The sequence below is a fragment of the Temnothorax curvispinosus genome, unplaced genomic scaffold, assembly GCF_003070985.1.
Source record: "Temnothorax curvispinosus isolate PA1 unplaced genomic scaffold, ASM307098v1 QBEX01010285.1, whole genome shotgun sequence".
NCBI lineage: Eukaryota > Metazoa > Arthropoda > Insecta > Hymenoptera > Formicidae > Temnothorax > Temnothorax curvispinosus.
This window is the reverse complement of record NW_020220065.1, coordinates 126,763-140,892: the sequence shown is the minus strand read 5'-3', so window position 1 is coordinate 140,892 and position 14,130 is coordinate 126,763. Positions and strand designations below refer to the sequence as shown.

At 44.7% G+C, this 14,130-nt stretch overlaps 1 protein-coding gene across 1 annotated transcript in view; it reads left to right on the top strand.

Annotated features, from left to right (window-relative positions):
• Positions 1-14,130, top strand: part of LOC112459999 (protein jagged-1) — a 41,465-nt gene that overhangs the window by 19,727 nt on the left and 7,608 nt on the right. The window contains exon 3 of the mRNA XM_025024402.1: positions 10,339-10,630. Coding sequence (XP_024880170.1) covers positions 10,339-10,630 — 292 coding nt within the window. The remainder of the gene's footprint in view (positions 1-10,338; positions 10,631-14,130) is intronic.

Genomic DNA, 14,130 nt, shown 5'->3' with positions numbered 1-14,130 from the left:
CGAGCACTCGCAGGCGCGCGCAGGCTACCGAATGCCACCTGCGCTTAGCGAGAGGCTGGCTTGAGAGAGCATTCGAGAAGTCCTCCTCTCTTACCAATACAAATCCTACGATTCCCATCTTATAATTCTCATCCGAACGAAGTCGGTGCCTTGATCGCGCGTCCATTCGCGAAGATTTTCAATATAAAATCGCTCGTTTCGCGCTCGAAATCGAAAAATAATTTGTAAACGATTTCTCGACTTTAACGCGCGCAAACCAGTCGCGCGTACGTGCGAAAATTGCGATTCAAATTCGTAGAGTTTCATACACGCGATACTCATCACGGTAAAATAATTGGATCGTTGAGTCTAACAGATGAAGAAACATGGTATAATGGTTAGACGTTACTGATAGTTTCAGATACTAGGCCATCCATCTATATAACTTTCAATAAGTTACATATGCGGATATCGCCGGCAATTGCAAGAGTTTTCTAATAGCGACCTAGTTTACGCGAACGTGATGCGGTCGCGATAGCAACAACGTCAAACATTGTAATCGTTCGTCGTCGCCGTCGCCGACTTTCCCTGCTTCTAATTTCAATACCAATGTAAGGAATACGGGATGGGATAGGCATATATATATCTCTCTCTTTCTTTTTCTCTTTCTCTCTCTTTCTCTCTCTCCTATCTTCGGCGATCGCATAATAGCACGGGAAGCGATCGGCGAGATGAGAGAATATACGGTCGAGCTTTTACACAATCCACCTCGGAGCTATATGCATCTTCGAACCAAGTGTGCTCCGTGTCTCCTTTCTCCGGCCACACATCTCCTCGTGACTCGATCTCTCCTTCTCTCTCCTTCTCTCTTGTTCTCTGCGAATCGTTCTCCCATCTTTTTCCCCTTATCCCCCGTTCGTTCTCGATAATTTCTCCTTGTCGTTCGACCGTTGCCAATGCGACTCTATATGAACTCGACTATACGATTCACATGCGGTGGTGCGCGTATACATGCGACCTGTCTGCGCATTTTGTATGCAGCGGCACGCACGACTGGCCGGTTGTGTTGAACGCATCGGAACACATACAGATACCCGCGCATACAATGTCTGCAATCGGGGCGCCACTATGAATGGTGGAGCATCACGAGACGCCGCCGCTGGATCCACGTGGACGCTGTAGAATTGTCCTCTAAAAATAACGCGCGTACCAAATGACTGAAATAGTTTAGCGATTTCTTTTGTGGTTTTAGTTGTGCCACGGTTAATTGATATATTACGTAAAAGGACAGCTAGTTGTAAATTTGCGATATGCGCAATGGCTGTCTCGACTGCGGAAAGTTTCGACTAAAATAGAGGTTTCAATTATGAAAATTGTCTCTTAAGTGTGGCATTGGCGTACAGTTAGGCGAAACACAAAAGAGAAAGAGTCTCTCCGAATTGAATTGGAAACCGTGTGTGTCTACATACGGCACGTTTAATCCTCTTTCCTCGTGATTAATTCCGACAATCGTAGTTTCGATAATGGACATATAATGATAAACGATGTTCTCGGCCGAGCGGCATTCATCACGTAAGAGGCGGCGGCGGTCGGCAACAGGAACGGTGGGGAGCAGAGAGAGGAACGAAAATGAAGGAGCCCGTTCGAAGACGCGTCGCGGGAACGCCACGGGGATCGAATGACGTGAGTCAGGGGGCCTAACAGGTGTACATCCGCGTCTCGAAAACGAGCCCCGCGGCCTTATAAGCGTTTTCCATTCTCGCCGATATCTTCGTTGCCTACCTTTCAACCTACCACGTGTTTTAAAACTACGAGCACAATTCGAAATTGACTCTTGTATTCTGCTTTTCTTTCTCACAAGGGAACGTCCCTTACCGATTTTTACGAGTTTTGGATATACCCGCGCGTAAAGTACACACGTATTTTTTTAATCGGCTTCGAAACATGGTCAAGGGTTGAAAGAAATTTCATATATTTGATTACGAGTGAATATCTCTGAAACAAAATATTATACTTTTTCAAAAATAACATTGAAGAGTGGAGGTATATTGAAATAGTTATTTGTGTAATAAATGCTGTAAGGTGGAAATTGGACGTGCGGAGTGGACGCACGAGCCGGAGGCGAGTGCGATCACCCGCACGTCCAATTTTCAACTTAACACACGTGTTACACACCCTATTTTATGTTGCAAGTGCGTGGAAAGTGGTCTATCACGCACGCGTCGCGTGCGTAATGGGCCACTTTCCATGCACGTGTGACAAAATATTTTTTAAATATTTTAAAATGTTTCTTTGAAGCTTATGGAAATAAATCTTCAAATTATTTATCTCTTATTTTTGTGTCATTAATATCGAAAGCTGAAACCATTTCTACTAGTTATTAAACATAATAATACAGTTACAATAATCTGTACTTTACAAGGAGACAACTTTTAGCGTTTTGTTTCGTCTAATGCCGCTCGCAGAATCGCCGGCTGCGCCATGCACAGCCGCTGCTCGCGCCGTGCACTTAATAGCGTCATGAATAAGCTGCGCTAAGCCCGCGAGCGGCACCTACGGTTGTTCAAATATATTAGTGCCGTTAATACGCGACGCTAACGCGAATAATGAATAACGCTCGCGGGATTTACATCGCGAGCGGCCGTTCGCGTCGCGCATCCCTGCGCGTCGCCGAGCCTTTTTATCTAATCGCAACGTAAATTGCACCATTTCGAATGCGGAAGCGCGAGCAATTTGTCAAAACTTCCGTGCAAACCGGTCTTCGGGTTGGGAAGGGGGAGAAACGGACGATCCGAAATTGCTCTCTTTGCACCGATCGCCCGCGGGGTTACAATCATGAGAGGCCAGCCTCATCGGTTCCCCGCCATCGAGATTTACGTTCGCGCGAATTAAAGATTTCCTGATTGCCAGCTCCCGACTGATCGGCTCTTGGCGAAGACAATTTCTCTTTACGAAAATCAGTGATTACAGCGACACACACACTTGTGGTACTCCCGACGTACACGCCGATATTAATCTTAATTCCATTAACATAATAGCCACGCTGTCGATATAATGACCTGTACAATTTGTCATCGATTGTTGAGCACGATATCTCCTCTCCCTGCATCGTTTGATCGTTATTAGACTTATTTTTACGATAGGTAAATGACTTACTTGCGCGCTTTATGTTCTCGTAGATCGCTTTCTCAAAATAATATCGGCGATGAGTATTAGAGATCGCAAGATAGAAGGGGAAGAAAAATTAATTAACTGCAAAATAAAATGCTGAATAATTTAATAAAACTCAACGATAAACGAGCAAGAGATTGCCGAAATTAAATATGATTATCTGAATTAGGACCAAATACGATTATACATATATAATTGAAAATTTGGTTTAGTTGTAAAAGTCGTGAAACATGAGAAACCTGGCGTTAAACGGAAATGATGAGAATAAGATGCAAGATAAAAACCTTTGTGAATTAATTATAGAGTTACGCGAGAAATAGTTAAGTAGTTAAGCTGCGTTAAAGAAGAACGAAGGAGAGACGCAGACGAGGAACGTCCAACAGAGTCGCGTAATTTTTTTTAATCACGAGAACGCGCACGATTTCCTCCTCGACGAGAGTATAGTAGGCTCCCGGGCGGATCAACGGGTGCCCATTGAAGCCGGGATTCATCGTGCGGCGAGGTTCACCGGGGAACGCATAAATTGCACGTTCTTAATGCGGAAGCGCGGCCGATTTGTCGAAACTTCCGCGCGCGCGAACCGGTCCTCCTTGTTCTCTCGCCGCTCCGAAATTGCTCTCTTTATGCGATCGCCCCGAGGATGGTTGCAATCATGGTGTTTTCCCCTTCTGCCGTCTCCCTCTTCTTTGCAAGATTTACATTTGACCGCGTTTATGTTATTGTATACGCATCCGCACGCACGTGTCGGCATCAGTGGGTGGACGTGCGCAAACACAGGCAGGTGCAGAATGCAACGGCGTGTTACACGAGAGGCGGCGGGAGGGCGGGGGGAGAGGGGGAATGAAAGGCAAGGTGGGTACACGAGAGGAAAAAATGTCGCCACGCTTTTTTGTCACTTGGAGACGATGCTTCTTCGCATTGGAGTGTCTCCGCGTCCACGGGGGGCTCGACGAGCGTGTGGATGGAGGAAACGGCGAGGGCCCCGGGGTCCTCTCCTTTGGGCCGGTCGTGTGTGAACCCGCTGCGCGAAGCGCATACCAAACTCGTCCCTCTCTCTTTTTCTCTGTCCTTGCTCTCTCTCTCTCTCTCCCTGTTCCTCCTTTCCCTCGAAAGGCTGTCGAGACCGTCTCTGTACGAACCCGCTGGCAGCGTGCAGTGTCTCTCCGATTCGCGATTTTCTCCGGGAGTACCTTGATTCGCCGTTTCTATACGAACTTGTAGAAGGTATCACATATAATACAACGTAACATCAGAATATGTGCAAAAGAATTTACAGTTAAATACATTTCTATCGTTTCTAAATAATTTATTTTCTGCCCGGACGGCAAGAATTGATTTTGAACTTTACTTCCGATATCGCGATGTACCTCGCAAACGAATGTCGATTACGTGCGATAAGGGACGCATTACGTTGTCCCGAGTCCGAAGTGAAGCACATTCGTGGAGCAACGTGGAACGCGGTCGGACAGTCGAGGCGAGTATTTAATGCGAGGCGTAGCGCGCGCGTATCCCACAGACTCGCGTTATATTATGCAGGTAACGCACCACTACCAGCACTACCAGCACGATCATCAGCATATCGCCCGTCCGCGGCGTTTCCACTTTGGTTCCGCCAAGCGGGAAGAAGGCGCGCCGTTGCACTTGGCCTTGTGCCCTCGCGAATAGTGGACGCCTCTCCTCTACGAGCGGTCTCTTCGTCCAACGAAGACGACGACGACAACGACGGGATCCTTTCCCTCCTGTCGTCTCCTCCTTCTCCTCAGTCCTCTTCTCAGTCCTACCTCTCGCAGCACCGCTTTTGCCCTTTCTCTCATTCCCGATCCTACCCTCTCGCTCGAAGAGAGTCTTTCTGCAGTTCTGGGTACACCGCGAGATTTATTAGCCATCCGGCTAATTGGGAAGCGAGGACGGCCGCCGGGATTACAGAACGGAGATTTCCGTCGCCAAAGGGAATGCGCTACCGAGAGAAAGAGAGAAAGAGACGACGCAACGCGACCGGACGGAATCTCTGGCGAACGAACCAGAATCACCGGCCGCAAAAGCGGCCCATTGCGTTCCTCGACGTCGCCACGTTTTTCAATTACGGCGCGACGCTCTATCTACCGCGTGTTCCTTGGCTTGGTCAATTAGCGAGATTGATTCTCCGCTGCGAGTCGAACACGTACGTGATTATCTTCCCCGACGATTTTCTCGAGGACAATCTGCGTTACGTAATACGTCATAGAATAATATTAAGGAAAAGGCATTATAGCAAATATAAAGATTTATCTATTATTCTATTCTATTGAAAACTGAATTCGTTAAGATATTTCTCAATTCTCGGTTTATAGAAATAAAAAGACGCCTACTTCGCAGAGATCGTTTGCTCTATAGCATCGCGTTACCATGGCCGCCTGTAAATCCCGTCAGAATGAGGCGACACATGCGTGAGAACGACTCCGCTCCGCGTCGTGTCGCGTCGCAAAATCTAACGCGACGACTCCTACTTGGGTAGAGGGAGGAGATCGCATGGGAAATCGGAAGGTACCCTTTGGTACCCTCGTTCGATCGTACGGCCGTTGTCTTTCGTATGCGTCCTCACGTACAGCTCGTTCGATCTTTTCCGCGAAACCTAAGACACGTCGCCTGACATAGAGAGAGGTGGACTCGGCGCACTCTATTCGGCGTACGTAAGTACCTATCTACCTGCTTGTCCGCCAGCCCGCAAGTCTACCGACGAACGCACACGAGCGTGGATGCGCGCGTACGTAAAGTCATAGGCCCGATAGACTGACGGACGAGGTAGGCAGGCAGGCGGGCAAGCAGGCAAGCAGGCAGGCAGACAGGCAAACGGCCAGATAGCCTCGCAGCGGGATTCTACGTGCCTCACGTGTCCGCTCGCTTCCTTCGATCTCTTTAGATTCGCCTCGAATCGCCTGTGCCGCCGCGTGATGCTCTAATACGCCGGGACATGCAGATTGCACGAATTCCGAATCGACCCGGTCACCAACGAGAGCTTGCCCATTGAATAAAATTTCTAGGAGCACTACTACGAATTGTTTAAAAACATCAGACTCTAAAAGTTTGGACTCTAAAAGTGTGTTTCATTGTGTGTGCAATATATAAAATAGAGGATAAAGATTGTAAGAACCAGCTGACTAATACCTAATTGCGTTTCTCACTCTTGACTAAGCAACGCAATCAGTAAAGGTTGCGTTGACAAAATTGATTATTATCTTGACTATGTGCCTATTGGTATGAAATTATGTTTTAAATATTTAATCTGTGCAACACCCGCGGACGGCGTTTTTCAACAACGTTTTAGAAACCTTGCGTCAACTGCCAGGAATGGAACCGGCCATGGTTTCACAGGAAATTAATTAATTGGTCACTATACAGAGAGAAATAGACGTGCATCGACTTCTTCGAAAATACCGTTCGACTTAATTAATTTCCTACGCCTACGCGAGTTGGTCGACGTGGCGATTCCTTCCACGTCCCTCTCGAAAAGACAGTGGAATCGTGCCGGCAATTTCCAATATCGAGAGGTTCCGTTCCCTGTATCGAAGGCCACGTCTGATTCGCACGCATTGGATGCTTTTTAAGTTTTCTTGTGTATTTTCTAAAAAGGAAAAATTGTCCAAGGGTGCATCCATAAACGGCGTGATCTTAAAAAAAATTCCTGCTCGCGATGATTTATGTATTTCGGCGCTGTTTACGCGCTCTGACACGCATTCAAATAATGGTTTATGCGTGTACTTCGCGTCGCACAATTTGAGAAACAGGATAATTCATGTTACGTACTGGACGGCCGTGGAATACGAGATGATGCACACGACCGCGATGCAGCACGTTATCACATCCCACGCTCCTCTTTCTTCCGCATTATATTTATTATATTTTCTTAAGGTCAGAGAGAGATAATCGCGCACGATAACATTGATAACTGCTATTCTTAATAGTTATTGAGTATATGTAATTTTGATTTTAAACTGCAACTTCAATCATTGCCTATTGGTAATTTATTATCATAGCTATATTTACTAAACAGTCCTAATTTCTCAATCTCATACGATTAATTTCGTTCCTTATTTCTTATCCGGCGTTCCAGGTAAATTTAATTATTATCAGTTGCTTTGGTTAGATCATCAGCCGCAAGGCGGTTGCATCCTCAAAGATGCATCTACCTCAGTGGCTTTCAATTTCTCCCTCGTTATTTAACGGTGAAAGGGGAAATTCGTCAGGTACGCCCGCGTGATTATGAAGCTGCGAGCGGAATAGCGAAACGCCCACGCGAATTCCTAGATCGGTACCATCTTGTCGGCTCTTGGTTCTCTTCTCTTGGCGCATCACGCGTGTTCGTTCCTTTGTTTTAGGACTATTTACTTGCATGATAATTCCGAGCAGGTACGGCGAAGATTTAAAGTTCATTTTGCATAATGGGCGAACGGTCAGGAACGGAAAAGCAAAATGCTTAATTCGTGATTTCCAAGTTTTTCTAAAAAAATTTCGGATAAAGTAAACATTTTGAACATGTCTAAAATTTAAATGAATAATTTTACTCATATATCTTAATTGTTTACAATTTTTCCGAACACATTAATGAGACGAATTAATTAGATTTACGTGCAATGAGCTGACGCTTATCACGCCGGTCGGAAACTTATCGATCCCGAAAAATCTGACGCGATATTGGACACTTCCTCCGACCTTAACCTTAAACCATTTACGTCTCAATTGTGACGAACTCGTCGTGAAGGAATAGGAGCGGCGCGACAAAGGAAGCGTCACGACGTTCGAGCACAAAGAACGTTCTTTTCACGGGGAAGCAGGCGCGACGGCCGGCCAACCCGCTGGCCAACCGACCGACCGCATTAGAATATATATACGAGGTGTAAAAAAAAAGGCGAGCACGAAAGTCGCGGGCGTGGGAAAGTCGGTCCTCGAGCGAGCCACCAATTAACACCAATTAGCGCTCATCTGCTCTAGGTACTGCCAAGCGAGCGGAGCTGACTTTACGTTTAGCGCGAGACGTCTGACTCGCCGCGGATTGGCCACAACATGCTCTTTGTACTGCAAAGATTGCATCATCGAGTATATTGCCTCTATACCGTCGAAACAAGAGAAACGTACTAGATAATCGTTATTCTTTTTTGATAGATTTAAAACCCTTTTAATATAATTAAGTTTTAAAATTTTCTAAATTCTTTGACGCGCAAAACTAACTCGCGCCAATCGATAGATGCTATGCATAACAATTTCGATTGCCGAGAAAGATTTATAAGCTTTAATTTCATGAATCATAATTGCGCAATTAATTATCGTGCACGATGTCAAAATTGGGAGAAGAATCAATCAGCAAGGAGTAACAGATTACTCGCGCAAGAAATAAATCAAGAAATAAATCGCTACACTTGGAAAAAATTTTTTATTATATTTGCAAGAAAATAGATTTCTTTGAATTTAATTTTCTTAATTCAAAGAAGTATTAGGTAGATTCGAGAAAATATTTTGAACTCAGAAAAATGTTTTTTTTTAATAATGCAAATAATACATTTTTTTTAATGTAGTGGAAATGGATCACTCATTGTTAGTCAGTTTGCATCCCGTTATCCAAAATTATTTTAATTTTGAAACTGTAATCTTTTCGCGACAATTTATATTTCCAAAAATATATTTAAGAATATATACACTTTTATCTAGATAAATATATTTAACAATATTAACTTGTCAACATGATATAAATTTTGAAATGCGCGTACAAGTTACACAGTTTTCACGGTTATCACTTCGCGAATACCGAAGTCGAGAACTTCGTGTTCATTGTCTAATTTCCGAGGATCGTCAAGTTCATTATACCGATGCAGACGCGTTTGCGAGCGTGAGCGCGAGCGCAAGCGCGCGCGCGAGACGCCAATGTGCGCGCTGATCTTTTTTTCGCCGGGACCGGTTCCATCAGAGGAACACTTCCAGCTTTCTACCATCGCATCGGCGGCCCGACTCCCGTGTAACCCCATCGGGTGCCAGCGCGCGGCTATACACGAAGAAACGGACGGTCGCGTCTTCCGCGCGCGGCGGCAGCAGCACGATTCGAATTTATTTATTGCATTAGCCGGCCGTCGCTCACTCACGGCGCTTGATTGGTGGGTACCAATCGGGTTCCCCTTTGCGAGCGAAGAGCAACACGCTGGCGGAGATAAGCCGGCTATATAAAGGACAAAACTGTCATGTCGATACTCGTGCAAACGGCGTTGTAATTATCCTGATTAACGGCTATTCTCTCAGTTTTGCATTATCACGCAGGGCATTATCAATGTATCGCTAATCGTTACAACAGGACTTACGGTAATACCCAAGTTCTAATCACGATGCTTTACGTATACCATTGAAGTTTATCCACATATAAGTATAATGTCGCACAGTATATGTAAATCATCAACTACCTACTGTATAATTTAAGAAACATGGCAATTTATATAACGCACTTTACACGGTGGTGAAACAGGAGGCGACACACACGCTGCGGCATCGTGTTCATCTTGTTTCGTTCAGATTTACATTACATCGGAATCGTTTTACACTATCCCGTTTTACACCGGAAGTTGTTTTCTACCGCATAGTTTCGCACGACGTATGCGCTTTCGTGTAACTCTCGGTTATGTAAGTCCCGAAGTCCTGAAATTGGTAACCTTACACTATCATATAATTTAAACCGCCCCCAAAGGTCAGCAGACGCTGTATAAATTTGCAAAAGCACCAGGCACCGAAGGTCCCACTTAGAGCCATGCCTGGCGAGGAATTATTCAAGCTGGGCAAGGGTTAATTGCTGCCTTCATCAAACCACCTCCCTTCCTCTTTCAAATGAGCCCTTGTCGTCCGTGACATCACCGTTCTGTATTTAATCCGATTTTGTTGCGTCACGGCAATGCTGGATCCGTAGACGAGGGATCCAAATAGATCCGTCAAAATATAAGAGATGATCTCGATCTTGATAAATGTACGTTCTTTTTTATAAAGATTTATTCAAATAATTATTTTTTACTAAATAAATAAAATAATATCTCTATGATTAAAATTAATAAAGTAAAGAGAATTTATATAAAATAATAAAAGCAACGAGACAGTTTTTAACCTGAACATTTTTATCGTCTACTTGTCGCTTTGTAGCTTTTGCAAAAAAAAGAATAATTTAAATATATTCTGTTACAGAGGCAATTCACGTTGATCTTGCAAGCGAGGGACGAGGTGAGCGCCGGCGTGATCGAGGAAGCGAGTTACAGCGGCATCGTCCTGCCAGGACCCACGTGGCACACACTCAATCATCAAGGAAGAAACGCTCACTTGGCGTATCGGGTGCGGGTCCAGTGCGCCGATCACTATTACAATGCGACCTGTACCAAATTCTGCCGACCTAGAAACGACATTTTCGGCCATTACACCTGCGATGAGAACGGGGACAAAGTGTGTATACAAGGATGGAAAGGCGTCGACTGCGAGACAGGTGAGTCTGACGATAAGTTTGCTCGACGACCAATTACTCTGGTTCATTGTTACATAGCCATATGTCACTTTATTTCGAATATGCCTAAACATTTAGATTAGTTGTAACGCTGAACTCAACGTTTTTGGGAAAATAATTATCTTTAATAAATTGTTAAATTACTTTTTACCGTCTCCAGATGGTAATTCTCCTTATCATGCAGGAATGCGCTGCAAGAAAGAGACGCAAAGAATTCCCTTAACATATTTCAGTATTAGCACCTCAGGTGTGCATCGACTTTAGAATGAATTATTGCTGATTAATCCCGCGTTTACCGCGCGCAAAACCACGTATTACCATGCGCATTATTAATTATACCGGACATGAGGTAACGTATAGGTAAAAAATATCTCCGTAAACGTATTCCTTGACCCTTCTCTGAATCCTTTCATAGAAAATGTTTTGTTGGTAAATTACTTTTATCAAAATATTATATAAAATCTTTATATGTACAATATATAGTCATATTTGATTTTTAATTCATTACATCTTGATTTTATAATACGCAGTAACATCAGTTTTCTTGATGATGCGAAAATGCGCGCTTTACACGAAATAAAAAAGAATTTGCTTAATTAACTCCGTCTGTATATGTGGGTCTACGGCGTCCGAGCTAAAATGATATCTGCTCGTAACTGTAAAACTTGTAAGCCTGCCAGAAAATATTAAATAAACAATATTTATCAAAATGACTATAAAATCATCAACTACAATGTAGACAGAAATTTTGTGAATTTTTTCAGATTATTTTTAAATATTTTACTAGGGTGCAAAAAAAGCGTATACAGACGGAGGGTTAATGAACTCGCTCATAGAATTTTCTTATCCAGGAGAACTTGTTCGCGATAGAAGATACATCGCGAAATTCGCACGCCATATTCCCGCTCGTCATCGTTATCATCTCGTTACGCCTAAGGGTCTTCGACCATATCGATAGCGTATATGCGGCACAAGCTGATTTTTTGCGTGCACCGCCGCGCGCCGCCGCGCCGGGAGAATAATTAATCGTTCATTGGAGCGTGAAATCTCACGACAGGACTTACCGCTTATGGGTGTCGTTTAACTCGATTTCTCACACACGCATGTGCACCTCTCAGCTTAACGAGACTTGCAAATCGATTGCGGGTCATTAGTAATCATTGTAATGATCAAAACGTTGGATAATATTGAAAATAAAAAAAGGTCAATTTTTATCTAAGAGTCCTATCTTGCACCTGCTTTTGTGGAATCCGTAAATGACAATCGAGATAAGCGACATTATGAGCGATATTACAGTGCAATGAACTTGACGATATCTTGATCTTAAATTATAGTATTAGTTTCTTTTATCCTGAAAAATATTTATTGAGGACTTTGGGTATAATATTTTAAGACTTGAGTAATTCATGAAAGGCTATACAGACACGGAAACGAACGGCACAAAAAAGACCCCCGAGGAACCTGACGGCAGAAACGGAAGGACGAACGAAACTGCCCTCCACGTTCCGCGATTCCTATCTTTATTTCTACCGTTCCGGATTCTCGTCCGTTCCTACGGGGGAACGCAATTCCGTCACGTCCGCGATTTAGCGCGCAGGAAGTCGCCGCGGCGAGTCGAGCCCGAGAGAGGAAGATGAGCGCCGCCGCGCCGCCGTGCGTGGTCCCGTATGGATCGTAAAACACGCGAATTATCCCGGAGCGTGCCTCAATGAGGCGGACGTTAGACGCATGTCGTACGATCGCCACAAAGGTAGCGACACATCACGCCAGGTCCAGTCGCACAATGCTGCGCCGACTAATATAACAGCTCTTTCTTCGCTGCTTAATCGTTACTTCCGCCTCGCCGTGACCGCTCCGTGGTTACTGTCATCCCTTCCTCTTTGTAATGGGGGGAGGGGGGGTACAAGCGCATGCATAAGGTCGATCACAAGCGGACCGACCGCGACGGACGACTCGAGGAGACCCCGGAGACCGCATTCATTTGACGATTCCGGCCGTTAGATAGATACGTGAGTCCCCTTTCTGCACTCCGGCATTTAAATCATGCCACTCGTTTTCAGAACAGTCCGCGACATTTGCACGATATCGTGACACTATCCAGGGCTGTTGTCGAGTCAAGATGTGAATGAAAAAAAAAATGGGTGTAGAGTTTTTATTTTTATTTTTATTTTTTGATATAAATTCTTTCGAATAGATATACAATTTTTTGAGACTTTGAATCTTATTGTTAGTATCGAAGCGTTATAAATTAAGAAGTCGCGAGTCAAATATATGCACACATATGTATATGCATTATTATTTTATTACTAAATAAATTTTGGGATGTTATAAGACTGCGATAAAATCGAGATTCCGTCATGCGCTGCGCTCAAAAAATAATTTGCTTTACCTAATCATTTCGCAAGTTTGCACGCTGACGATATTATGCCGAAGGAATTTAAATAACATACGTTTACTTCGGCAACGCTGCTCGTTTTCCTTGGCACTATGAACTTTGAGATTCTACTGTTTGATAATCAGCGGCCACGATCATCTCGGGCCGCTACTCGATAATCCGCTTCCTGCGCATATCAAACACGTGCGACGGCGATACGACACTTTCGTTTCATAGCTTCAAGTAAACGTCTCATCTCGTCAAAAGATCGAATCTTCTTGACAAAAAGTTTCTCCCGTTTAACGACGCGGAAGGATCGAGTTATCGTTTTGAGCACGTTCTACTTAAGCGGACGGAAAAATGCGCAAACCCCAATTAGAAACTATCGGCGAAGATCGCGTGTTCGTGCAAGAAGCGATGAGACGCGAGTCTCGGCTACGAGAAAAGATAGAAGGAAAGAGAAAGAGAGAGAGAGAGAAAGAGAGAACTGGCTCCGACATTTTTGTCGCGATGTGAAAGGTCAATAGGAGAATTTCACTCGTGCATCGTCTTCACACGATGCGCCAACCTGGTCGCGCGCGATAGAGGTAAAATCTCTACGCCAAGCGCATACATGGTGCTCCTTTAACATTTGGCGGCCGCGAAAAGGGGTTTCGCAGGTGTGCAAGTTATAAAAACATCGCACCGTTTGCATAACGACAATTGATACGTGGTGATAGAATTAGACCGAGAGAAAAATTCAGAAAATTAATAACGTTTCTACCTGTGCGTTATTCATCGTCGAGGGACGAGTCTTTATCTTGCACGCGATAAAAATATAATTACACTCTAGGAGAGAGAGGGTCGCATCACGACAATGACCCTCTCAACGCACGGATTACCGACGGACGAGGATAAAAATTTTTCTCGCGACGCATGCAACCACGGGTTGAATTTTCCTGGAAAACGCTTCCGCGTGAGCGGTCATAGTCGCGCGCGTACAAAGTACGATCGCGCGAAAAATCGCGGACCGCCGGCGCCGCGCCGCGCCGCGCCGCGCTGGGTCCGGCAATCCGCCTCTCTTCGCGCAGCTGTTCCGTACGCAAAAAGGCGTGTACGATGCGGAAAA